At 33.9% G+C, this 24939-nt stretch overlaps 1 protein-coding gene and 1 non-coding gene across 2 annotated transcripts in view; one reads left to right on the top strand and one right to left on the bottom strand.

The window, feature by feature from the left end:
* Malrd1 (MAM and LDL receptor class A domain containing 1) overlaps positions 1 to 24939 on the top strand; it is a 610752-nt gene that overhangs the window by 23447 nt on the left and 562366 nt on the right. Inside the window, exons 6-10 of the mRNA XM_078024684.1 lie at positions 10591 to 10692; positions 11485 to 11631; positions 16712 to 16878; positions 21719 to 21811; positions 23556 to 23763. Of these exons, the coding sequence (XP_077880810.1) occupies positions 10591 to 10692; positions 11485 to 11631; positions 16712 to 16878; positions 21719 to 21811; positions 23556 to 23763 (717 nt within the window). The remainder of the gene's footprint in view (positions 1 to 10590; positions 10693 to 11484; positions 11632 to 16711; positions 16879 to 21718; positions 21812 to 23555; positions 23764 to 24939) is intronic.
* LOC120887700 (U6 spliceosomal RNA) lies at positions 5136 to 5238 on the bottom strand. The gene has a single exon (XR_005731036.1). It is a non-coding gene; the product is annotated as a U6 spliceosomal RNA (small nuclear RNA).

The raw sequence follows: 24939 nt of genomic DNA, 5'->3' as shown, positions 1-24939 counted from the left end.
TCTGTGTCTTGCTTGGATTTTTAAACAGCACTCTTGCTGGTAGGATAGAGCATACAGATATGTATATCTTGTCATCTAGACCAAGACAGGGGCTGATGACAGCCCTTTCTAACACTGGAGCACTTCATGGTGTTTTTCATCTTTGTATTATCAGTGTGGATCAGGTAAGAAATCACAATACCATAAACTGAAAGATAGATCATTCAAATAGAGAACTTCAGGGGAACAGATGGCAGATTCCTCCAAATTTTAGAAGGAAATAACTGAAGCATCAACCTCAATGCCTTTTCACTAAAAGAAGATTTGGTTTATCAGAAGAGATGCAAATAATCAGTGTAGAACACAGGGTTAGGTGCAGGCAAAGCCAACTCAACTGCTGACTGCTCTTAAGTTCCCATCTCTTCTAAAACTCCCCCTCTCTTACCCTGTGTGGTTTCCTGGATCCAGAGCACAGCCAGCCTGTGCTTGATACTTAATGAGACATTTAATTTCTGACCCTGATCACTTTAGCAATATTTTTATACTTCTCAGTTTTATAGTTTTCTGCAGAAAATTTGGGCCTGCTAAACTAGCTCTGTTCATTGGCCAGTCTAGCTAATTACCCTCAAAAGCAAAACAGGCAATGAAATCAGCCATCAGCTGGGGTTTCTTCACTGCTGGGTAGCTGCCATTGAAACTGTATTGACATTATGAATTTGCACAGGAACATTCTTAGGTGGAGCTTGGGAGTTGACATTGCCTGTAATAAGACCCCACTGTCATTTCTGACATGAACTTTCTCTCCATCATTGGCTCTGGGAACTATAGTCATTTCCCTAATTGCCCATGATCCACATACTGGGATAAAGGCCAAGGTGAATGGGCCATAATAAATATTCAGAAGACAAATGCCAGATTTTGTAGTAAGCACTTAAAAGACCTCTAAAAATTCACTACTGAAGGATAAAAAAAAAGTAATTGTACTTGGAGTGTAAACATTAGGAAATTTGAACATTCAAGGGAAAGTTGTGGTCAAATTGTAAAACGTTGAGCTTTACAATTTCTAAGACAAGAGTTCTAGACATCATTGTAATCATAAGGCATTCGAGATGGTGTAGAAATAGAATTTACTAAAGATATGAGGCATCAGTGAATTTTAAGACTAATTTGGTTGACTATGCCTTTCACATGGATGTTAAATTCATTTCATATGACATGATTCAGGACTAGAGAAGAACATTTTGAAATTCAAGGCTGAAATTATCCATGGAAAGTAGACCTGCATGGATACCAGTGATGTTAAAATGGATGTCATGAACCAAGATGTTTTTCACATACAAGAATAAACAATTGTGTAGAAGCAAAATTAGGTATCTAGAAAAATGATAGCCTTAATTTTAGGCCCTGTGCTTTATACCATCTTTTGGAAAATCTGCAAAAGAAGTGGTCTTCTTTTGGAGAAAGGCAAGATTTAAGTAAAGTCACATAGTGTGTTCTCTGGAGGTGAGGGTGTGGGGAGAGTTTTATCCCCCTCCCCCCAAAAAATAAGAATTGAGAGCATATTTAAACTTTTAGAAGGAAAGCACAGCATTATGAAATATTAATAATGGAGAAAAAGCATAAAGCATTATCAGATAGCATTGGCATTTGGATGCTGTTACATTTTATAAATGACAGGAATGTGAGAGATAGTAAAATTAAGTAGCATTAAATTTCTAAATGGGACTCTCTAGTCCAGTTCAAGCACTATCATAGCAGAATAAACCTAGTTAATCATCAGAATCACATGGGGGGGATGATTGATTCTGGGCTTCCCTCCAGAACTGCTACGTGGGAATCACAAACCATGTGGCTTGCATTTTCAACAAGGTTCTGGAGATAGTTTTTATGAAGAGAGCAAGACCGAGTTCAAAGAATAGGACTGGCATTTAGGAACCATGGGTCCTGGTTCCTTGTTGATAATCTTCCTTGGCAACAACTGCTTTGGAGCGGAGTCCCAGATGACTAGAGTCAGTGATTTCAGTCTCACGCAGGCCTGAGGTCGTGGTGGAGCATCAGAGACCTGTAGGCAAAGCCAAATCAACCTGCTCATTTCCCTCAGAAAACCCTATTCCAACAGAGGATAAGGTCAGGATGCATTTAGATGTGAGAAAATAGGCAAGTTTGCTTAAATGACCTCAAAAATGAAAAAGAAGCAGTTGTTGGCATTGGTTCTTAACTCCAAACCTGTTAAAATCAAGGACTGAGTGATTTTTCTGCCATTCACCTTATGCTTATTGCCTGATGATCATAAGGATCACCAGAGCTCTTACATGTCAAATTTAGGGCAGAAAGAAGGCCGAGGCAGACGAGGGCTATATCTTTGACCATGTCATTGGCTTGACAATTGTTACAATAGTAACTTGAGTTACTAGAGAAGGTAATAAAAGTGAATATTTAGCTTTTAGCCTCTGGAATAAAGAAAGGCAAGAAGAGGTTTATGGACTGAATGGGCAAATGTATTTGCTACAGAATCTCAAAATCAACCTGCTTAGAACTAAATTATATTTTTTCCCCCAAAATCTGTTCCCTCTCCTACATTCTGTCTTTTAGCCATTGGCATATTTATCACCAGAAAACCTACTCTGAAATAAATGCTAGGGAAATGTTTCAGGTGGAAAAAAAAATCAAAAAGTATTACCAGAGGAAAACTTGTAGCTTCAAGAATAAAGGAAAAACAACTGAAATCACAAATAACTGAATAAATAGAATACTTTTCTCTCCTAAAGATTGTGTATGTGTATGTATATACATACACATACACATATATACATATATATATACACACACACACATACACATATATATATAAAACTATACATATATAATTATAGAATAAAGTGAGGAACATAAAATTCTGTGGCTGTAGCACTTCTATATTTCATTTGAAATGCTAACCAGCTCTGATGTTAAACTAAGAAATGCATATCCTTAGAATGAACAATAAACACAAGTTAGTGACAAAATTGAACATATCAGAATATTCAGAAATTGAAATAATACACTAAAGGCAAAGAGAATAGAAGGAGATAACAGAAATGTGGAACAGGGTAGTAAGGGAACAAAGGGTAATCAAAGCCTAGAAAATAAAATTAATAAACAAGTTGTAATCATAAAATTATTATATTGAATATAAGTGGTCTCAGCATTCCTATCTGAACTCAGATGATATGAGATTGGAACAACAATCAGAACCATCTTTATTCTGACTATAAAAACCCATTTTAAATATTGTACAGATTAACCAAAAATAAAGGGGTGCAGAAAAATGTACCATGTAATCAAATCAAAGAAAGGTAGAGTGACCATATTCATGTCAAAATTGTTGTTCATAACAAGGAAAATTAATAGGGATAAATAGGACCATTATATAGTAATAAAGGGTAAATTCAGTAAGAAAATATAATCCTAAACATGTACACACCTAACAACAGTACACCAAAATATATGTGGCAAAACTATTAGAATTCAAAGAATTAATAAATCCACAATTATATCAGGAGATAGATACATAGATATAGATAGATCAATAATCCTGACAAATACATAAAATCAGTAAGAATATAGAAAACTTGAACAAAATCATTCACTAATTTGATATAATTGACATTTATTAAAATAATACATAATAGGGCAAATAGAACAGAATACAATGTGCATATGCAACATTAACCATTGATAGTCAGCAGCAAGGGTCCAAGGGTGCAGCAATACAGAGGAAGGACAAAAATTTAAGGAGACGCTAGAATTTTACTGCTAGACTCTACATGTGTCCTTCATCTCCACCAAATTCCTGTGGCAAAATCCTAATGTCCCTGTGACTGTATTGAGAAGGCTGGATCTTTGGGAAGTAATTTAGTAAAATCCTAAGGATGGGGTCTCATTTGCTACTATTGTGTCTTCAAAAGAAAAGGAAGATGCTGCCTTTGTCTCTCTCACTGTGTGTGTTTTATGGGTCCTTCTCTCCTGTGTGAGAACTCTGGGTACAGCGGTCATGCACAAGCCTGGAAGAGAGCTCTCACTAGGGCCCTTATCTTATGCTTCCAGCCTCCAGATCTGTAGGGAAAAAAATTCTGTTATTGAAGCCCCAAGTCTATGGTATTTTTTTTTTGCAGTCTGGACAGACTAAGATGCTTACTAAATGAGATAAAGGATATTTAGATGTAACATTTAAAAAAATCAAAACTAATAAAAAATCAATGGTAAACAAAACATTAGAATGTTCAAGATGGGATCAGTATTATTAAATCTTATCAGGCGCCTATATGGCTTAGAATTTTAACATTTGGGCCATGAAACAAATTTTAAGAATCTTAAAGGAACTGAAATAATACAAAAATAGGTATTTTGATTATAATGAAATCAAACTGCAAAGCTGGAAAATCCACAATTATTCGGAAATTAAACATCAGAAGAGTTTCATGTTTGTTGAATAAGACTCATAATGAAAATCTTCATCAAAGAAAATTCCAGAACCGCATGATTTCACTGGCAAGTTGTATCAAATATGTGGGGATAAATTGCCACCAGTTCCGTACATTCCATTTCAGAAAACAGGTATGATGAAAACACTCATCACCTTATTTTGAAATAATGACTTTGCCCTAACACAAAATCCAGACAAAAATACAAGAAAACCTCAGGTCTTAAGTCTCCTACAAAATATTATCAGAGTTCTAGCAATATATAAATAGGTAATCAGGTGCAACCATTCAGGGAATTCAAAGCTGGTACAATGTTTGGAAATCAATGAATGTCATTTACCACATTGACAGACTGAAGAAGAAAAAGATCCCGTGATGATCTTAGTAGATGCAAAAACAACATTTGACAAAATTAAAATCACCTTCATGATCCAAAACCTCAGCAAACTTACAAACTTTTTTAACCTGATAAAGGTTTTATACAAAAAGCCTACAGCTAACATCACACCCAATGATGAGAGAATCATGCTTTGCTCCTAAATTTGGGAGTCACTTATCATTTCTATGCAACAACACACTGGAAGTCTGGTGATATTCTTAAGTAAAGGTAATTAATTAGAAAAAAAAGGAGGGAATGTCTCTGAAAGTAATATGATTATCTATACATAACATTTCATGGAATTTACTGGATTTTAAATTACAGAACACTGCATTTTGCATGTCACCTTATTTAGGGGCCATGTTCATCTCCTTTGTATTATTACAGTTTTAGTATATGTGCTGCCAAAGTGAGCGCAGATTTATTTTTACAAAGTTTCTGAATTTATCATGGTAGCAGGATGCAAAATAAATATAAAATCATATTTATTTTCACATAATACCAATGACTGATTAAAAATGAAAATGAGGAAAAGGGACCACATATAATAGAATCAAAGTTAATTCTTATGCATCTAACAAAATATTGTATCTGCATTTGGGAGACTGCAAAATACTGATGAATGACATTGAGAAGAGCTAAATATTAATTTTACTTTAGGTAAATTTAGAAATAAATTTAAAAGAGTAATGGTCACTTTTTAAGTTGAAGTGATAATGATGGTGAGAAGTTTATGTGCTTAATTCATTGGGCAATTTGCAGAAAAAAATGCTATTATCTTAGTATACTAAGTATGTAGGTATATGTATATTTCTGTTTACTATGAAGATGTAAACAACTTTACAAAAATGCTTAGTTATAGGTATTTTCATGGTGTCTAAATACTTTTGCATGCTGCGAAATAAAATTAAGTTCTCTTTATAATATTAGAGAAGTCTTAAGACTATTTTCATACTTTCGAATACTACCATTCTAGCCTCTGCCCCTCCCAAGAAATAAAAATTCATTTTACATTTATTGGAAAGTGAATTGCTCTACACTCTATCAAGGTAGCAAGTATAAAAAAAAAATCAAGGTTTGTGACTGTGATCAAATAAGAATGTGTTTAATCAGTGATTCTTGAATAACACTGATTCTTGAATAAATTGCTGATTATAATTTATATAAAGATTGCTTGCTGAGGCTCATAATCAGAATATTGTGAAATTATGTGAATATTTTTGGCTTTCCAGGACCATGCCTCAGACATTTGTAAATGGCACAAATATATAAGTCATCCTTTAGTTAGAAGCTTCATCATATATGTGTGTGTGTTTGTGTGTGTGTATAATCTAGTTAAATAACTAAAGACCTGTTACCATTTTTCTTTCAGTTGAATTCGAAAACCTAATAAGTATTTATTGAAATCCATTATCAATTTTTAAAAATTGACAAAGAAATTGCCTAAAAAATGAGGTCAAAACTGGTGTAAATTATAACTTTTACTGCAATAGCCTTGAGACTTGGACTTCATTCTGTAACATTTCAGAGTTTCTAGCCAGTTTCACACAATCTGTTTGTGAGAGATAAGATTTCAAGGAGGACAGCCCTCAGGCTTGTGACTTCATTGGTATGGTGACATTGAAATGGTTGGCCAAGCTTCCTCCTATTGATTATGTATCATTGATGAAGGATTTTAACCAACCCCTCTAAATATTCTCTTGCAGTCAAATCATGGTGCAATGTAAGAATGAGTGAGAGAGGGAGATGGAGAGAAAGAGATAAAATATAAATGAATATGAATGTAAATATAAATAAGTGTTATGTTTAAAAAGTTTCAGACTCTGGGATTGAATACATTCAAATAAAAATGTATTTCTGGGAGATTTATTATTTATGCATACCATACCACCACACATACCATAATTTTTGGAGTATAATTTCTAGTTTGGGGGCCAATGATACTAAAAGTAGTTGGTATTGGAAAAAAATATTTAATGCCAATTGGCACAAGATATATTTTAATTCCATGCAATTTGGCCTTTACTATTTTGCTATTTTTTATGTGACAAATTAGAGGTACTATACAAGATTTAATTGAACTATGACCAGTATTAAATTATGTAGCTCTAGAGGGCAAAAGATTTGTAGCTCTTATATGAACCTACAAAAATTTTAATTGTTTAATGATAATTGTTATTGTGCAATCTTAGCTTCAATTATTGCAAACATTGTTTTAATTGCCTATGAAGTTTTATTTTTAGCATATTTTACACTCAAGAGGATTTGCATATTCATTATTTGTAAACTCCTATTATGAGAAACCAGATTATGGGTGTATTAGTAAATCATTTTCATAACCAATTGCTTCAGTCTTATCACAAATAAAATATAAATGATTTTTATATGGCCTACAATATGTTTTAAAAATGTTCTGTGGCTTTTTCTTAGGGTCATTTATTTATTCATTAGTTAAATAAATATATGTTTAGCACCTATATTATACTATGATTTTTTTTCTTGGGAATGGGGGAAACAGCCATGAAAAAAACAAAGAGTAATCATCCCATTCATGGATTTTCCATTTTAGTCAGGAAATGAAATATATAAGAAATAAATGGGAAATATATTTTGTATTCAGGGGTGATATTTGAAAACAAGAAAATGTAAAACTGAAATAGAGAGTGCCAGAGGTAAGCATGAGATGGTGAAGTTTAGAACAGTATCCTTAGCCTGTCTCCATTAAAAGCACATTAACTGATCAGAAAAGCCAGGGGGTGGGTGAAGAAGCTTGTGTTTATTGGAAGAAATTCTAAATGCAAAGACCTGCCAGAGTAAACCTGGTTTGCATGAGGAAGATCAAGGTAAGGATTTTAATGTTTTCTTCACTGGGAATGGAATCTCATGGAAGGATTTCAAAGGAGAAGAGACATGGTCTGATGGACACTAAAGATAGTAAGGGGGCCAAGGGCAAAGACAAGGTAGCAAATTCAGAAGTAATTGCTATAATCTAGAAATAGATGTTTCTCTGCGATAGAGCTGGGGGTAGTATGGAAGTGGTGAGATGTGGTAAGATTTTGAATGCATTTTGCACATAAGTAAGAATTTGCTGATGAAAAAATATGTTTTGTGAGAGAGGTTATGAGTCATGGAGGACTCCAAATTTCTTGCCTGAACTAGAAGGATAGGGTTGTCGTTAGCTGAACATTAGATAGGAAATGCTGCTTGAAGAGAAATTTGAGGAGAAAGAAATTAGAAGTTTACATTGAACTTGATTTCTTTTGAGGTGCTTTTAGCCATCTGAGTGTTTGTGTCCAGGATAGCTGAGCTAGAATCCAACAAAAGGTCTGAGCCTCGGTTACAATTTTAGAGTCATTAGCATCCAGGAAAAACTTTAGAGGCACAAGGCAGCGTGATACTAATAAGATTGTGAGTGGGTAAAGAAGGAAAGAGAATCAAGGACTGATCTCTGGAGCAATCTGATGTTGAGGAACTGAGGGAAAACCAGCAAGGGAGACTGAGTAAAAATAACTAGTAATATAAAAGGAAAAACTAGGAAAAAAAGTATGTGCTGGTACCCTGAGACAAAAATATTTCAAAAAGGAAGGAGTAATCAAGTATAATCCAGATAGTACTGATAAATAAGTAGATTGAAGAGAAAAAAATTAATATTAGATAGAGTAATATGGAGGTTGACCTTGATTATGCATAGTTTCAGTGGAGTGGTAAAGGGAAAAATTATAATAATAAAAATGAATTAAATACTAATCCAGGTTGTAGCATGGATGACTTTGAACACATTATGCTGAGAAAAAAAAAATGGTAGACCTGAAATCCACTTAGTATGTGTTTCCATTTATGAGAAATGTCCAGAGTAGACAAATCCATAGTGACAAAAATAAGATTCGTAATTTTCAGGGTCTGAAAGAGAGGAGAGAATGAAGAATGTGTTAATCAACTTTTTGTCACTTTTAACAAAATACCTTAGAAAACCAACTTAAGGGTGAAAAGAATTATACTGGCTCAGGGTTTTAGAGGTTTTAGTCCATGATTGGTTGGCTCCATTGCTATAGGTCTGAGATAAGGCCAAGCATAATGGAGGGGAACTATGTTGGTGGCCACGAAGCAGAGAAAGATCAAGAAAGGGGGCAGGGATAAGTGTAGTCCTCAAGGGCACCCCCAAAGGGCCCACTCCTTTCAACTATGTATCACCCCCTAAAGTTTTGACCACCTCCCAGTGGTCCACCTAGCTGTGAATCCACTAATGAATTCATCCATTGATGAGGTTAGAGCCCCTATGATCCAAACTCTTCCCCAAAGCCCCATATCTGAATAGTGCTGCATTGGAGACTAAACCTCCAACACATGAGCCAGATCCAGACCATAATGAAGATAATGATGGTATGGGAATGTACTTTATGGTAATGAAAATGATTTGGAATTAGATAGTGGTGATGATTGCATAACACTATGAATGTACAAAAGCCACTGAATTGTATGCTTTAAAATTGATTCTTTGAAGGCTGCGGCATGGAACTCAGTGGTAGAGTACTTGCTTAACACATGTGTGACCTTAAGTTAAATCTCCAGCACCAGACACATGACAAAAAGTAAAGTGGTTTAAATGGTGAATTTTATATGCTGTAAATTTTGCCTTGATTAAAATATTCATTAGGATAGGTTCAAGAGAGTATAGAGAGGACCTGGAGTTGGAGTCCTGAGGAAAAAAATATCACTTTGAAAAGTTAGTTAAAGGTTGTTGGGTCAATAATAAAGATTTTCTTAAGATGGATGAAATTTTGACCATTTGGGTATGGAAAGTAATTATCTTACAGAGAAAATGAACATGTGAATATAGATGAGAGAAAAGAAAATTGCTGGAATGAATCTTTCAATAGGCAAGAGGAGATGTAATTCTGTGAAGATGTAAAGAATGACCCCAAATGGAACATGAACAGTTACAGAAAAGGATTATGGGCAGCATTATGGAGAGGCATGGAACCTGGGGAGATCTCTTCTGATTTTTCTCATTTTCCCAGTGAAATATCCAGAAAAATGAAGAGCTGAGATTAATGATATGGTAGGAATCACTGGAATTTTAAGAAAGGATATTGAAATGAGTGAAGTGAACCCAAACCCCACATCTTCGGGGAATGAGAGGTGGTATGCCAAAGTCTGCGATGACTCCAACAAGCAGGTGCAGTGAGGGGAGCCATTTGATGTTAAGGGTCAAAACCTGGTATTTAGGAAGGTGAGAGCAAGAATTGTCTAGAATTATCAATAGGAGCAAGTAGGATGTCATGTCTATACTTATGTCCTTTTCAAGTTCACAACTCCAAAAGACAGGCACAATTTATTTAAAAGAGCATCAAAGAAGATAGCTGCAGGGCAGATCTACCTTCCAGTTACAGGACACCATCTATTATATTAGACACACAAACAATTGTAATAACAAGCACTTAGTTTCAAATTTAAGGTAGGTCCCTTACATTTGTGGAAACGCAGAAATTGTTGTTTAGGGCTTGCCTGATTACAATACAGAGACATGGAGATCTGATTACAATACAGAGACATCCAAATGCTTGTTTTATTCTCCGTGTGTGTGTGTGTGTGTGTGTGTGTGTGTGTGTGTGTGTGTGTAAAGTAAGGCTGCCTAAGGGATGATGATGCCATGCCTTAGAGGGGACTTGAGTGGAGAGTTCATGGTAGAATGAATGTTAACATTTTAAGAAACATGAGCTTTTCCAGGGTACCCACATCTCACGTCTTGCCATTCTTTAAATTTAACAGATGAAATTTTACCATGTCAAGAAACACTGAATGCCGAGCAGGAATCATGTCACCCAGATATGAGTCTCTGCAAATTTGATTCCACAGATGAAGAATTGAGAAGTAAGTGTTAAACTGAAATGCCCGTCTTGTAGGTGTTGACACAATTTATGAGATTCAGTGACTAGTCACAGGAATGTGCATCTGCTGGCCTTTGTTGACTTAATATCCTCGTTAAATCTTTACTCTATTTGAGTTGGTAATCTATTAAAACAGTGAAAAACACTAGTACATCTATTGAAGGTGATGTTTTATAGAATGATTCCATTGAAGACCATCTTGCAATTACATAATGTTTCTCCTTTAAAATTCCATTGTAAACTGGGTGCATTCGTGTGCCTGTAATCCCAGTGACTCAGTAGGCTGAGGCAGGAGGATGCAAAGTTCAAAGCCAGCCTCAGCAATTTAGCGAGGTCTTTGACAACTTAGTAAGACCCTGTCTCAAAATAAAACATTAAAAAAGGGGCTGGGGATGTGGCTCAGTGGTCAAGTGCCCCTGGGTTCAATTCCTAGTACAAAAAAAATATTTCCAATGTAATTATGAATAACATGTAATTTAAACTAATTCTATAAAGTTGGTAAGATCAAACATTATGTCATTTAAAAAAATAGAAACCAAAGTGGTGATAGAATAAAAACTAGGAGTGTCTTTTATTTTATGTGTATTGTTCTCATGGGAAAAGATGCTCATCTGGATTAACTGAAGACCTCTGGTAAAATAGAGTTGCTTATCAAGACAAATTTCCAGATTGTGTGTATGTGGACCTCTGAGTTAATTAACCCATATAACCCTGGTTGAGCCATCACTCTAGTAAGCTATTATAGTCTGCTAAGATCTTCCTCTTCCCTCTGCAGTGTGTCAGCCCTGTGAGTTTGACTTTGACTTGTGTGACTGGACAGCAGAAGCATCTCCTGGGCAAATTTCTTGGATGCGCACAAAAGCCAGCGAGTTCACAGCAATAGAATCTGCATCTCAGCAGAACCTTACTAGCAATGATGAAGGTAGGAAATAAAATACAATGTATTTCATGTCTAAGTCTTAGAATTGTAACTAGTGATGAAACATTAAAGTGGGGTTTTGAGGATCATATTTTATTGAAAGTATATTATGCCATAGATATTGAAAGTGACAAAACAATCATATTTACAATGTTGTTAAATAAAAGTTATAATATATTAAATGTCTGAATTTGCAAATTTGTTATTTTCTTATTGTCAGGGGATACTGAGTTTTGTATGAACAAAAAGAAAAAAATATTAAGACTTTATGGATTTTATTTATCTTCGGTATTGGGGATTGAATCCAGGGCTGCTTTATCCCTGAACTATATTCCTAATCCTTATTTTTATTTTGAGGCAGAGTCTTGCTAAGTTGCTAAGGGTCTCACAAAGTTGCTGAGGCTGGGTTTGAATTTGAGATCCTCTTGCCTCAGCCTTCAGAGTTGCTGAGATCAGTTGACTTTTACCAAGTCTCTATACAGGCTCTTTGTTCTGTCAATGAGTTTCTTATTAAAATTGGTACTTTTTGTTTACTTTTCTCCCTGTTGTCATTTTTTGGGGGGCGGGTGAGATGGGAATATGGTCATTCTTCTGATTTATTTTTTTCATCAATGGTTTGAAAATTTTATGTATGTTACCATTATGTCTATTCTTAATTTGAACACCTATCTTTAAGGTTAAATTTTATTAGCAAAACATAAAGTATTCAGTATATCTGTGTTTTTTTGAATATGATAAAAAAAACTTGACATGATTTAACTACTATTTTACCCTTTTCTGGTTTTGAGTTATAGTTTAGCATTTTCAGAAGAGTTTTCAGTCAACAAGTTAATTTTTTATGTTTATAATTATGACAACTGTGTATCTTATTGTTTCATTCCTTTATCAGTGCTTTTTATTTTTATGTATTATTTGGGGGCTGAGGATTAAACCCAGGGCCTCCTGCAGGTGGGCAAGTGCTCAGCCACTGAGCCACATCCCCAGGCTCTTACCATTGCTTTTCAAATTTCCTGTGGTCCCTCTTGGTTCTCTCTCTCTCTTTTTTTTTTTTTTTTAAATTAATTGTTCTTTTACCAATAAAAGATCTGTGGTGATAAACTCCCTTAAGATTTATCAACTTAAAATGTTTTTAAATTGGTCTTACTCCCAGATAAAAAGTTATCTGTTCAGATAATTTTAGAATTAAACATATTTTCCTTCTAAGTACCTGTTGATTATCCCTCTCTATTCAAATAGCTACTTACTATAATTGAGAAGTCTGAGTTCATTTAATCTATTTGAATTTAATACAGATTTTTTACAATGTCTTTTTTGATGTTTGAAATTTTGACTGTGATTAGTGCAGGTGTTTTTTAAATTTTTTCCCAATGCTCATAACACATTATTTCATCACTTTAGGAAAGTGTTTGTTATTCTATTCAAGTGATTTTTACTGCTTTTCTTCTTTTCTTCTTCGGTTCCTATTAGATATACTAAAGAGGCACTTATAATTTATACTTCATAACTTCACTGCCCTTTTAAAATTTTTCTGTACTATTTAGTCTATTTTTAGTTATATTTTTAGTGCTGCTTCCTGAAACACTTTTTTTTTCTGTAACTATGTTCAGTCTAGATTACATTCTTTTGGACATTTAATTTCTGTACTTTGTACATGCTTAATGATGCTCTTCTTGTTTTATTTCAGTTTTCCTTCTTCTATTTACTGTATTGTAGCTATCCATAATGGTGAGGTTCACTCTAGCATATTCATAATCCTGTACTTTTTATGGTAGTACAGGTACCTTATAAATACAAAATAATCCTAATTCCTCCCTCCCAACCCTTTTACTACTGCTACCATGCATTTCATTTATGCATAAAATACAATGATCAAAACATAATATTGCTATTATTCTCTTGACCAAATTATTATTTTAGGTCAATAAAAATAAAAAATTTTGCTTTATTCTTAATATTTCTTCTCTAATGCTATTTTTTCTTCTTGTAAATCCAATTTCTCACCTATATCATTTTCTTCTTCTCTGAAGAACTATTTTTATTTCTTGCAAAGCAAATTCCTTCATGTTTTAGAAAGTTTTATTTCTCCTTCATACTGCAGATGATTTCATAGGACTCAGAATTTTGGGTTGGTGATTTGGGGGGAGGGGTCTCAACAGTAAATATTTAACTCCATTCTAACCTTGTTTGTTTGATTTTTATAATTCATCTTTGCTCCTTTAGAGGTAAGATATACTTTTCCCTCTGGCTTCTATCAAAATACTTTCTTTTGTTTTTCTGCATTTTGAATATATGTGAAATTTCTTCTTTCTTTCTGTTTGTTTATTTCTAGCATTTATTCTACTTGGCATTTTCTGAGTTTCACCCACACACAATTTTATATCTGTGTTTCAGTTTTGGAAGTTCTATTAGCATATCCTCAAGATCTGAGTCTTTCCTCACCTGTGATTAGTCTTCTAATGAATCCAGAAACACATTCTTCATTTATGTTACAGTTTTTGAGTCTAAATTTCCATCTCTTTGCCTACATTATCTTACCTTTTCTATCAGAATGTTAAGCATGTTAATCAGGGTTGTTTTAAATTCCCCATCTGAACCTTCCAATAGTCTTGCCATATTTGAGTCTGGTTCTGATGATTGCTTTCTTTTCAAATTGTGCTTTTGCATTTTGGTATACCTTGTAATGTTTTTGCCAAGAGTCAAATTTACAAAAAGTGGCAATTTATTGTGTGAAAGGTGTTGAGGTAAATATTGTGAGCTATTATTTTTATCTGGGTAGGTGTTTGCTTACTCTGCTGTAGCTATCAATATCTGAGGATGAATTTTGCCTTTCTTATTTTTTTCCTCTCTGTTGTCTTTGGGTTCCCTTGCAGACTTTCTACATAACATCTGAGACACATAGCTCTGTGACTGTATCCCCCCATTATTGTCCAAGAGCCTTACTGACATGGTGGTATGTTGTGAGGGGAAGGGGAATATTCCTGTGTCATGAATAGGCCTCCATCTTTCAGTGGGTATGAGTCCCTGTTGTATTACTTCAGAAATGCTTCTTAATACCACTCCCCTTGCCTTAACTTGAGGAGAAAGAAAAGCTAGAGGGAGCTGAATCTGGGAATTCTCCTTGCCCCTGTAGGAGGCTAGAATGGATTGGAGTTGGATATTTCCCTTGTCCCTAGTTAGTTAGACTTGGGTTAAACCCTTGTGATTTACATTGTAGTGAAATGGTTTCTCTTGAGTTCAGGGCTTGTTAAGAGAAAGAGAATAGTTGAGGAGCATTTCAAAATGGCTATTTTTCCTCTCTCTTGGATGCAAACCTGAGGGGACTTTTCTCTAATTTTCACTGTGTGGACATCACAGGACTCCTGGAGGTAAAATTCAGAACAGCGTTCCCTTGGGTTTTTAACTCCTCAGCTCATCCACACTAAGTTGTTCGGGTTTTTCCATAGAGCTTTGCTTTTAGCAGAGCTCTATACTCTGGGATTCTGCTTTAGAGAATTGTGATTCTCTGCATTCAAACGCCTCTCCGGCTACCAGGCTGTGGGTTTCATGGTGACCTCACTTTTTGGATGGATCTGTGAAGAACTGTTGATTTTCTGTTTGCACAGGATTTTTCTTGTTGAATGAATAAGACAGAGAACTTCCAAGCTCATTGCATGCTGGTCCCCAAACCAGAAATTTTGTAGGTTCCTTTTAACTGAGATTTGTACTTTTTCCATCCCCTCTATTCTTTCTATTTGCCTTTAAACCTTTCTATTTAGTGATTTTTTTAAAACATTACTTAGCTCCTCAAAACTTTATCTGAGTAACAGTACAAGTTTAGGGTTCCATACTTTATGATAATTCTTGGAGTTTTGCACATTTCTTTGATTAGAGTCCAGGATGGTGAATGTTTTGTGAACAGGCTTCCTTAGTCCTATTCTCTGGCTTCATTGAGCTCATCTCTCTTTTGTGACACTTTCATTGGTCAACTCCAAGCTACCACTTCTGATGCCAAAGTCTAAGAGTTCTGTGGCTTCATTTCTGTTCCTCACTTGGCATATCTGTTCTTTCTTCACCTTGTAAAATGTTTTGTCTCTTTTTGATCTCTGTTTTCTTTCTTTGTGTTTAAATCAGAGATCAGGTGTTAATTTACTGTAGCATTTTGATTAAAATCTAACATTTCTAGTAAGAGTTTTATTAAAGTTTATAGTTTTTAGAAACTGCAGGAATATTTATTAACTTACAAAGAAATGAAGCATTGCAGAATTTACTTCTGAAAAATAAAGAAACCATAGAAATTTCCTTGTACCTCCGCACAGCCAATATTATTGAGTTGAGAAAAAGTCTAAGTTAGTTTTCAATATCAAATGGGAAAAAATCAGTTGACAATATTTTTATGCACTATAAAACCTGCAGATGCAGATGTAGCTATCTGATACTTTCATGATGTTTGGTAAGAAAGAGATCATTTATATTGTTTTGTCTTAAACTACGAAGATGTTTTTAAACTTAAAAAGTAGAAAAATAATCAAAAGGGTAAAGAATTCTGAGAAAAGGAGAAATTCTTGAGACAGAAAGAACTCCTTTTGAAATTTAGAAGAATATGATAGTAATTTGATGGTATATCACAGATTTCTTTTAAAAGAATATTGAGGCAAGGGATAGTGACCCATGCCTAAAATCCCAGAGACATGGGAAGTTGAGGCAGGGGAATTGCAAGTTCAAAGTCAACCTCAGTAACTTAGGGTGGCCTTGAGCAAATTAGTGAGATTCTGTCTCAAAATAAAACAGGCTGGGGTGGGGTTCAGTGGTTAAGTGCACCTGGGCTTAATCCCTAGAACCAAAACAAACAAACAAATTTTAATAAAACAATGTTGAATTTCAATATTGAAGATACCATTCAATTTCGATTTTAAGAATTAGGAAATAGCTTAATACCTTTCAAAAAAACCACATGAAAATAAACACTTGTTATTTGTAGTTTATGTAATAAATTTTAAACATCTCATAATTTTAATCCTGGTTTTGAAATCTTAAGAAATACCATATTTTGTTTAGCAGAAAGCAGCTGTTTTCCTAAACTGTTTCTCTTCCCTCTGTTTTTTAGGTTACTTTGTGTGGGTTGGGGCCACACATGCTTTCCCTCTTAGCCATTTAGACAGCAGGGCTTTTTTAAACAGCTCTCTGTGTCACTGCTGGGGCAAGAGCTGCCACCTTCAATTCTCTTACTGCATGGAAAACGGTGTCCTGAGAGTGGGACTGTACCATAATGAGGTAAGAAGAAGCTAGTGCTGATTTCAAATTCATTGAATGAGGGGAATTTCTATTCTTGGCAACTTTTGCTTCTATTTCTCAGTTCTGTGTAGGCTGTAGGCTTTAAGTATGCTATGGCTTGACAATACTTTTAAAAAGAATGATTAAGATGCCAATTTACAGAGGACTATCATGTACAGTTAATGTGATAATTTTCAGGATACTATTTAATAAACTATTAAAATTCATGAAAGTCTAGTTAAGAAAATATAGTCTAATAAAAAGAGATATCTGGAATTCTATATTGTTAAGTGGGCACCAAAGCTCTGAGATGATCTGTTTGGGATTTTAGACTTATATATTATTAGAAGTATAAATATGATTAGAAATAAGCTATTTGTTTCGGTATAAGTAGATACATGTCCAAAGACTGATAACTACTGATTAAATACAGACTAATGAGTCACTTGGATTAAAAAAAAATGTTTCATTAAGTAGAGGGATGGTAGAAAGTATTATACTAATGTATAAACCAATTTAGGCTCTTTTAACCTAACTTTAACTGGAAGCAGTTCCCTACGAGTGTGAAAATACATGGAACACTTGGAGAAATTCTATTGCAAGAATAATGAATTTATAGAGGAGAATAAATAGCAGTCATTCTACAAATGGGAAGCATCTGAGAATAATTGCAGGATTTTTGACTGTGGAAGAAAGGAAGACAGGAAGAGCATCCAAGTGAGTTTCCTCTGGCTTAGGTCACTTGGAGTTAATGCAATTGAAACTTCCACATCAGCCAGATTCGCTTTTCAACAAAAGTTCATTCAACATCTGTGCTCATCTGATGACACTAACAACCTGTTAGTAGAATTTTCTTCTGGTCTCTTTTGTTCTGAAGTTTGGCATGTCATCGTGATTAATCCTCAAGTATCCAAATGCTTATTGGTAAAATATTTGAACCTTCAGTAGGGATGCCTTTCTTTGCCTCTTCTTCTGCTGTTTGTACCATTTCCATGATATCAGTGGTTTTTTCTTCTGCATCTTCAGGGATACTCATGGAGAATTAAGGCATAAAGTTAAACCAGAAAGTCTTTTTTTTTCAATATTTATTTTTTAGTTGTAGTTGGACACAATATTTTAATTATTTATTTATTTTTATGTGGTGCTGAGGATTGAACCTAGGGCCTCTGTCTGTGTTAGCTGAGCATTCTACCACTAAGCCACAATCCCAGCCCTAAACCAGCAGCCTTATTAGATAGTACAATACATTTGCTATGGAACACAATGGCTGGCATTCTGTGTATGGTATGACATTTCTAAAGTAGTAGTTGACAAACAATCGTCATACATCTATTGGATCCATTTCAGTCAATTAGGCCAGGTATGTGGGGAGGGAATGGAAGGGGACAGCATCTACATACCCTTTCTGAAGCACTACGGACTTTTCATATAAACAGGAATAATTTTATGAAAAATTAAACAATCCACCAAAAAGCCACAAATTAAACTTTATCTGGATATGTTAACATTCATGCCTCAACAATCTTTCAGATATTGTTATCTTTGCCATGTAAACCAGGCATAGTGAAATATCATCTAAATTGTAACCTTCTATAATTTCTAATTTAGTCCTTCAACAAAGACATGGTGAAATTTTTAGAATAATTCTGTAGAGTTTTAATTATAGTTAAATATGCATTAAAAATATATGATACTACTTTTCACAAGACAAGTAATTAATATTCACTTACACACCAAACGAATTATTACCCCAAATTTAAGTCAAAATTTCAATCATATGTTCTAATTTGGAGAATTTTAATCAAATCTGAACATTAATGATGGATATTTAATATTTTAATATATGTATGTAATAGAGTTATGAATTATTAAAAATGAGCAATATTATTCTTCTGGTGGCTTTGGGGCTGTCCAAGAAAAGACTGAAAACAAATTGTCTTCAGATGCCATATCATATAAGAATAGAGTTACCAAGATTTTGTGCCTCACAGAGTAAGAAAAGAAATCCAAATGGTAGATCTGATCTAGTGTGTTAACCAGAAACAACTGGGTGTACACTTAGAATATTGATTCAGAGTAGGCTCATTGGATACCCAGTGTTCTACAAGACATCCTATCTTCTGATGCCCTATTTGCTGTCCTGTACATACATAACATGTCAGTTACTGATGCAAAATATATAGGAAAGTACATTTAAGTCACAGTAGATGTTTTTATCACATACTTCAAAAAGTCTCCAAAGAGATCATTTAAAAAATCTATTTTTGAAAATTACATCTTCTTCACTCTGAGTATCTGTAAATAAGTGTAGGTGTATGCACATGAATCAGGATGGATATAATGAGATTTCTTAAGGTTATTTTTACTATTTTCAGAGGAGAAGGTGGGAAGCAGGAAGTAAAGGTGACGGCACTTTGTTAGGTAGAGTTTACTGTTTTGGAGTCTGTTAAAGTGTACAGCACTTCTAGTTTGTATTACCTAGCTATTCTGGCATTAGTTCTCTATTCATCATTTATAAAGTAATAACCATAGCAATAACCTAGCCTCTTTCTTGAGGAGAATTTCCAGGCCAATGAGCTATGGATAGTGGAGTAACCAGTTTGTGGTACCATTTACACTGCCAAAGAGGATGAATGTGGATTAAAATGAAGAGAAAATGCCTAAGAATGTTTTTTTTTTCTTTCTTGCATTATACACTTTTAAAGCCAAAATGAGTTCTCTTTGAAAGAAGATCTTTGCCAAATTATGTGGTTCTGTCATGGATGCAATCAAAAATAGTCAAATAAATAAAAACTAACAACTTTGAATTTGGTAGCTTTGATTTCTTCAGGGGAAGAGAGAAAAATAAGCTGATATCTCTGAAAGATGTGGTAATAAAAGTTTTTTCTTGAAAGGTTAATTGGCATTATTGATCCTGGTCTGGGGTAGCAAAGATAGTTTCTTAAAGTTTGTTATAGATTGATTGATTTTAAGATAATAGAAAATTAGAAAAGCCTTGAGAAGCTTTTGGAGGCTGAAAATTACTTTTTTTGTATAATGACTCCTATTAAAAATAACTACATGGTCGGAGAAAAAGAACAGAGATAAAATAAAAGCTGCCTTCCTTTAGTTAGAAGAAACTGTCTTTATTTATCATTGCTTGTGTTGTCAGACAGGAGAACGTGTGTGTGTGTGTGTGTGTGTGTGTGTGTGTGTGTGTGTGAGAGAGAGAGAGAGAGAGAGAGAGAGAGAGAGAGAGAGAGAGAGAGAGAAAGAGAGAAAGAGAGAAAGAGAGATTGATGATCTGGATCTCACTCATAATACACCCTTAACTTAGTACATGAACAGCAAGTTTGGAAATAACTCTGCTCACTTAAAAATCAAAAAGTAAATCCACATTCACTTTCAGGTAGAACAGAGGGAACTCAGCATTGTGAAGTAAAATATCAGAATTGCTCTGTATTATTTTTGTAAAACAAAAGTTGGGGGAACTGCTGAACAGTTTGCCAAACAGTGTTGCTAACAGCATCATGGAGGGTATAGCATATTGATGCTAAATAACTGAAGTTATGTAGGAAATTATTGAAAAGAATTTGGTTATATGTCTCAACATTTTTAAACCAATTCATCCTGATAGGACATAGAAACTATCAGCTGAAAATACATCTAGCTCTTGTGCTTTGCTGTTCTTTGGAAGTTTGAGCAGTTGATACGAATGAGTAATGACATAAAGTGAATTTCAGTGGACTTAGACTATCTTATGAAATATTGACGACTTGAAACTTTGGAATATGCATCAGAGAGTGTGGGACTACTTAGTAAAAAATTAATTTTTAGAAAAACTTGGATATGACTAAAATAAGTGAAGCCGAGCAAGGAGGTAAACACAAGAATTTGAAAAAAAGAAATGTCATGTGTTATTAGAATTATGACTGGATGACATCTTCCAGATTGTTTTTTTATTTTACACTAGAAGGTAAACAAGGCCAGTCTCAGAGCTCATTCTAAAATATATATGTGTCATTCTTCATGTTTTTACAATACTGATACATTAAAAAAATAAATGTACCCTATTGGTCTATCTTTTCCAAGAAAATATCAAATTAAGAATGCTTGCTAAAAATCTGAAGAAAAGCCAAATTACTTCAGAGCATAAAAGCATGGTCAATAAACTCTAGAGTCCAAAACTATGAGCACAATTATGGAGCATCTTATGGACTTTGGTTGAGTGTCTTACTTCAAAGTATGCAGTAAAATTTTATACATTTGACAACCTAAAAAAATGATCATTATATGGTACACAACATGGAATATTCTAAAAGTGGTAAAAAGACCTTTGATGGAATGACAGAAAGAGTGAACTTAGGAACACAATCTCCAAAAAATAATTGAAGTTTGAAACTTCAATTCTCCCATTGAAAAAAAAATTAATGGAAAAGATGCAAAAATTCATCTAAACACTATTTATTAACCTTTACATTAAATGTTTGCCTGTTCTTTCTTTCCTTTCTGCTATCATGAAAATATTGGAACATGTAATTATGACATTGAAATCAAAATTTAAGCTGCTGCTATTATCAATTGCTATTTAGAATTTTATTTTTGAAGTGCAGTTACTTTATTTCTTTTGACATTTTATTTGAATTTTTTTCTGTGTTGATGCTCTTGAATGAAAAAAGCAGCTTTGCTATCTAGACATACATTAATTTCTGTTTTTTTAAAATTTTATTTCACTTATTCCTTCTTACCACCAATATTTTAGATTTCCTAGTACCTAACTAAAATGTAATGAAGAGAGCACATACATGAATGTGAAGCTAGAATTTGGAAAGTGACTAATGTATTTTTCTTCAAATGAAAGGAAGAAGAAATATTTTGGATGTCCAATACATCAACTCACAGCAAATGGGTGAAAGTAGATGTGCTAATACCGGAAGGTCTGAAGACATTTAAGGTATCATAGGAAATAAACAACAAAAAAATTACCATAAGTTTAACTTTTATCTTTACAGTAGTGAATTTAATCATCCATTGCTAAATTTAAATTAGTATTTAAATTAGAAATGTAGACTTGTGTATCTGGGGACAGTAATTTCATTCTTCTTTTCATTGTACCTGGTCCTTAGCAGGTCAAATTTCCCTTGAGAAGAGGAAGTAAGGGTCTGTCTACTCTTGATCAAAGCTTGCTCATTCTCTGTGAATTTCCCTACCTCCTGCCCCCAGCTCCATGCATTGCACTCAGAAAACCATCTTATATTATGAAACAGATAAATAGTCAAGTGGTATTGAAAATCAGTGGAGTTATATGCACATGTATTGAATATATTAGCTCATAGGTTTACAATGCATGGATGATTGTCTATACCAAGATATATTTGCAATATACATGTACTCAATGAGAGACTGGTGAATAGTCCCTTGAACAGTTAATTTGTGCTGGATTTGAGTATAAAATAATCAGACTGTATAGCTTAATAAGCCAATTTCACTTCTTTATAGTAGTACCACATTCATATATTTCCTATGTTGTTAAAGGGATGCATTCCCAAAACACTGAGATTTTTACTATGTAGACTTTTAAAATCCCATGTGTGAAGTAGTAATTTCTGAATCATAGCATATTTGTAGCCATTTTAAACTTGAGGTTCATATCATTTTCTATGAAGTTAATGTTTTGATACCATTTACATTTTTTATAATCTGATACTTCATCTTTATAATTTCTAGAAGAGGGACTCAATGAATTTCATTTCTTTTCCACAAACTGGGAAAAGATTAAAGTTTGTCTTGTTATTTGAATCAAAGTAAAAGAAAGTAAAATGAAAGGAAAATAAATTGGAGAGTTATTATAGGTTTCTAAATGCATATGAAATGTGCTTTTCAATAATGGCAGATTTTGAGACCTACATTTAATCTCAACAAGTTTTGAAAACACAAATTTTATTACTTGTGCTTATCTGATCTCTTGCTACTGTGATAATGCCCAGTTGTCAATCCAATAATAAATAAATAATACATATATGATCTATGTACATATTTTATATATAAATGATACTGATTGTGAAAAAAATACACCATACAAAAACTTGACACTATACAAACTTTTCTTAATGATTAAACATTATTGAAATGCAACATTATCTTCTAAGTAAATGTTTGCAAATTAAATCAATCTAAAATAATTCTTAAATATATATCCCTCATGTTTTTCTATGCAAGATTGATTTTTATATTCTTTAAAATTGTCTTTTTTATATTGCCTCCCTTTCCATTTTTTTGACATTTCTCTTCATGAATTTAAATACTAACTTTAGTAGTTAAAAACCAGACTTATAGCTCTTTGTGTACAGGTAATGACAGTGCTTTTATTTTCCTTGAAAATGAAATGAAAGAGAGACCTGTAAAGATGGTTCCCAAGTAACAAATTTGCAAGTCAAGAACATTTAGAAGGTTAAATGAGATGCCAAATTTATCTGATCCTAGGTGGTTTTTCAGAGGCCTCAGTAGGGCAAATATGCCCAAAAGTCTTAAGAGTATGGGTTAAATTTATCAAATTGGAACCTTGTTCTCATTTGCATTTGGTTGCTCTTTAAACAGGTTCTTTTCTCAGTTACTGTGTCATCTTTTTGATCCCTTTTTAGTTTTTTTTTATTTTAAAAGAGATTATAAATTCATAAATTGATTATTCTCCCATACAGATAGTTTTTGAAGGTGTTCTTTTGAGCCAGAGAAGTTTTATTGGGCTTGACCGGTTGTGGGTCTATGCCTGTGGAGAGACCCTCTCCAGAAAGCTTTGTTCTGCAGAGGAATTCACCTGTGCCAGTGGCCAGTGCATTGCCCAAGATTCAGTCTGTGACTCCAGACAGGACTGCTCTGATGGGACTGATGAAGACCCAACAACTTGCTGTAAGTCAACTAATAGTTTGCTTGTTGACCAGCTTTATTTCACAGCTGTTGGATTTCACAACTTGTTTGTTTCAATCAAGGTAAAGTCAATTTCTGTGACATAAAATGACTGTGCGTTTTCACTCTGAAACTATTATCAGTATTCCTTTGGTGTTCTGTGTGTTTATGTTTTAGTGCTTATTGCTAAAGTTGCGGAATCTTTCTATTTGTTGAAAAAATAGATACGATTAATGTTGTGTCATTGTGTATGTGTGGTGCACATGTACTTTGGTTAAAGAAAAAGATGGATGTGAGAGGGAACCTCTTTGTACTTTCCCTTTAGAGACACAAATTATGTGTTTTGTTAAATGTTTTCTTTCTTACTTTCTGAACCTCTTGGATGCAGAAGAGAAGGAGAATGAAGAGAAGGGCTATCATTGCCTCCAGGGCAGCCACCGTTGGCGATCATGAGGGCAAAACTAGACCAACACCTTCCTTTCAGGCCTCTTATGAAGAATCTTTGATAGGAAGGATAATGAGAGATCCCATTACTATTCAAACCCAGTCATATTTCAAATAAAATGAAATTTAATTTACAACCCACGTGAAGTTTCTCATATGAGGTAACTTAGCAACTAAGATTCTTGTGTCTTTTTAGCAACCATGAATTCCAACAAAATGAATCTATTTTCTAGGCCACAAATAAGGTTTTTTTTTTTAAAATATGTATTAAAATTTTGACATTTATTTTGCTGCAGCACCTTATTTTAGTGAGATATTTTGTTGATCAGGAAGAAATATTGCAGTAAGATAAGTGTCACCTTTATAATGAAAAGATCATCGTTGTACTGCACACTTCTCCTGGTGGGGGAGTAAGGATTTCATTAAGAGCAATGAAGAGGGACATTGGGAGGAGATGTTGGGAAAACAAGGGAGAAATCCTTCTGGCCTACCTGTAATCAGCAATTCAATTTATTCTTCAAACACCTCACTTATTAAGCCAAATAAACTCTTGACCAATGTGATTTCAGTGGAGTTTTTAGGTTAGTTTTCTTCTTTCATTGAAAAAGAATAAAGTGAGGAGCATTTATTTCTCTAATGTATGCAATATTCCTTTCTATTCTTTATTTAAAAATTTAAAGAGACAATTTGGTTCATTTCTGTTGAGGAAATTCATCTTTTTGACAGCTTCTTGAT

This window comes from Ictidomys tridecemlineatus, chromosome 10 (genome assembly GCF_052094955.1).
Source record: "Ictidomys tridecemlineatus isolate mIctTri1 chromosome 10, mIctTri1.hap1, whole genome shotgun sequence".
Lineage (NCBI taxonomy): Eukaryota > Metazoa > Chordata > Mammalia > Rodentia > Sciuridae > Ictidomys > Ictidomys tridecemlineatus.
This window is presented reverse-complemented; position numbering and strand designations above follow the sequence as displayed.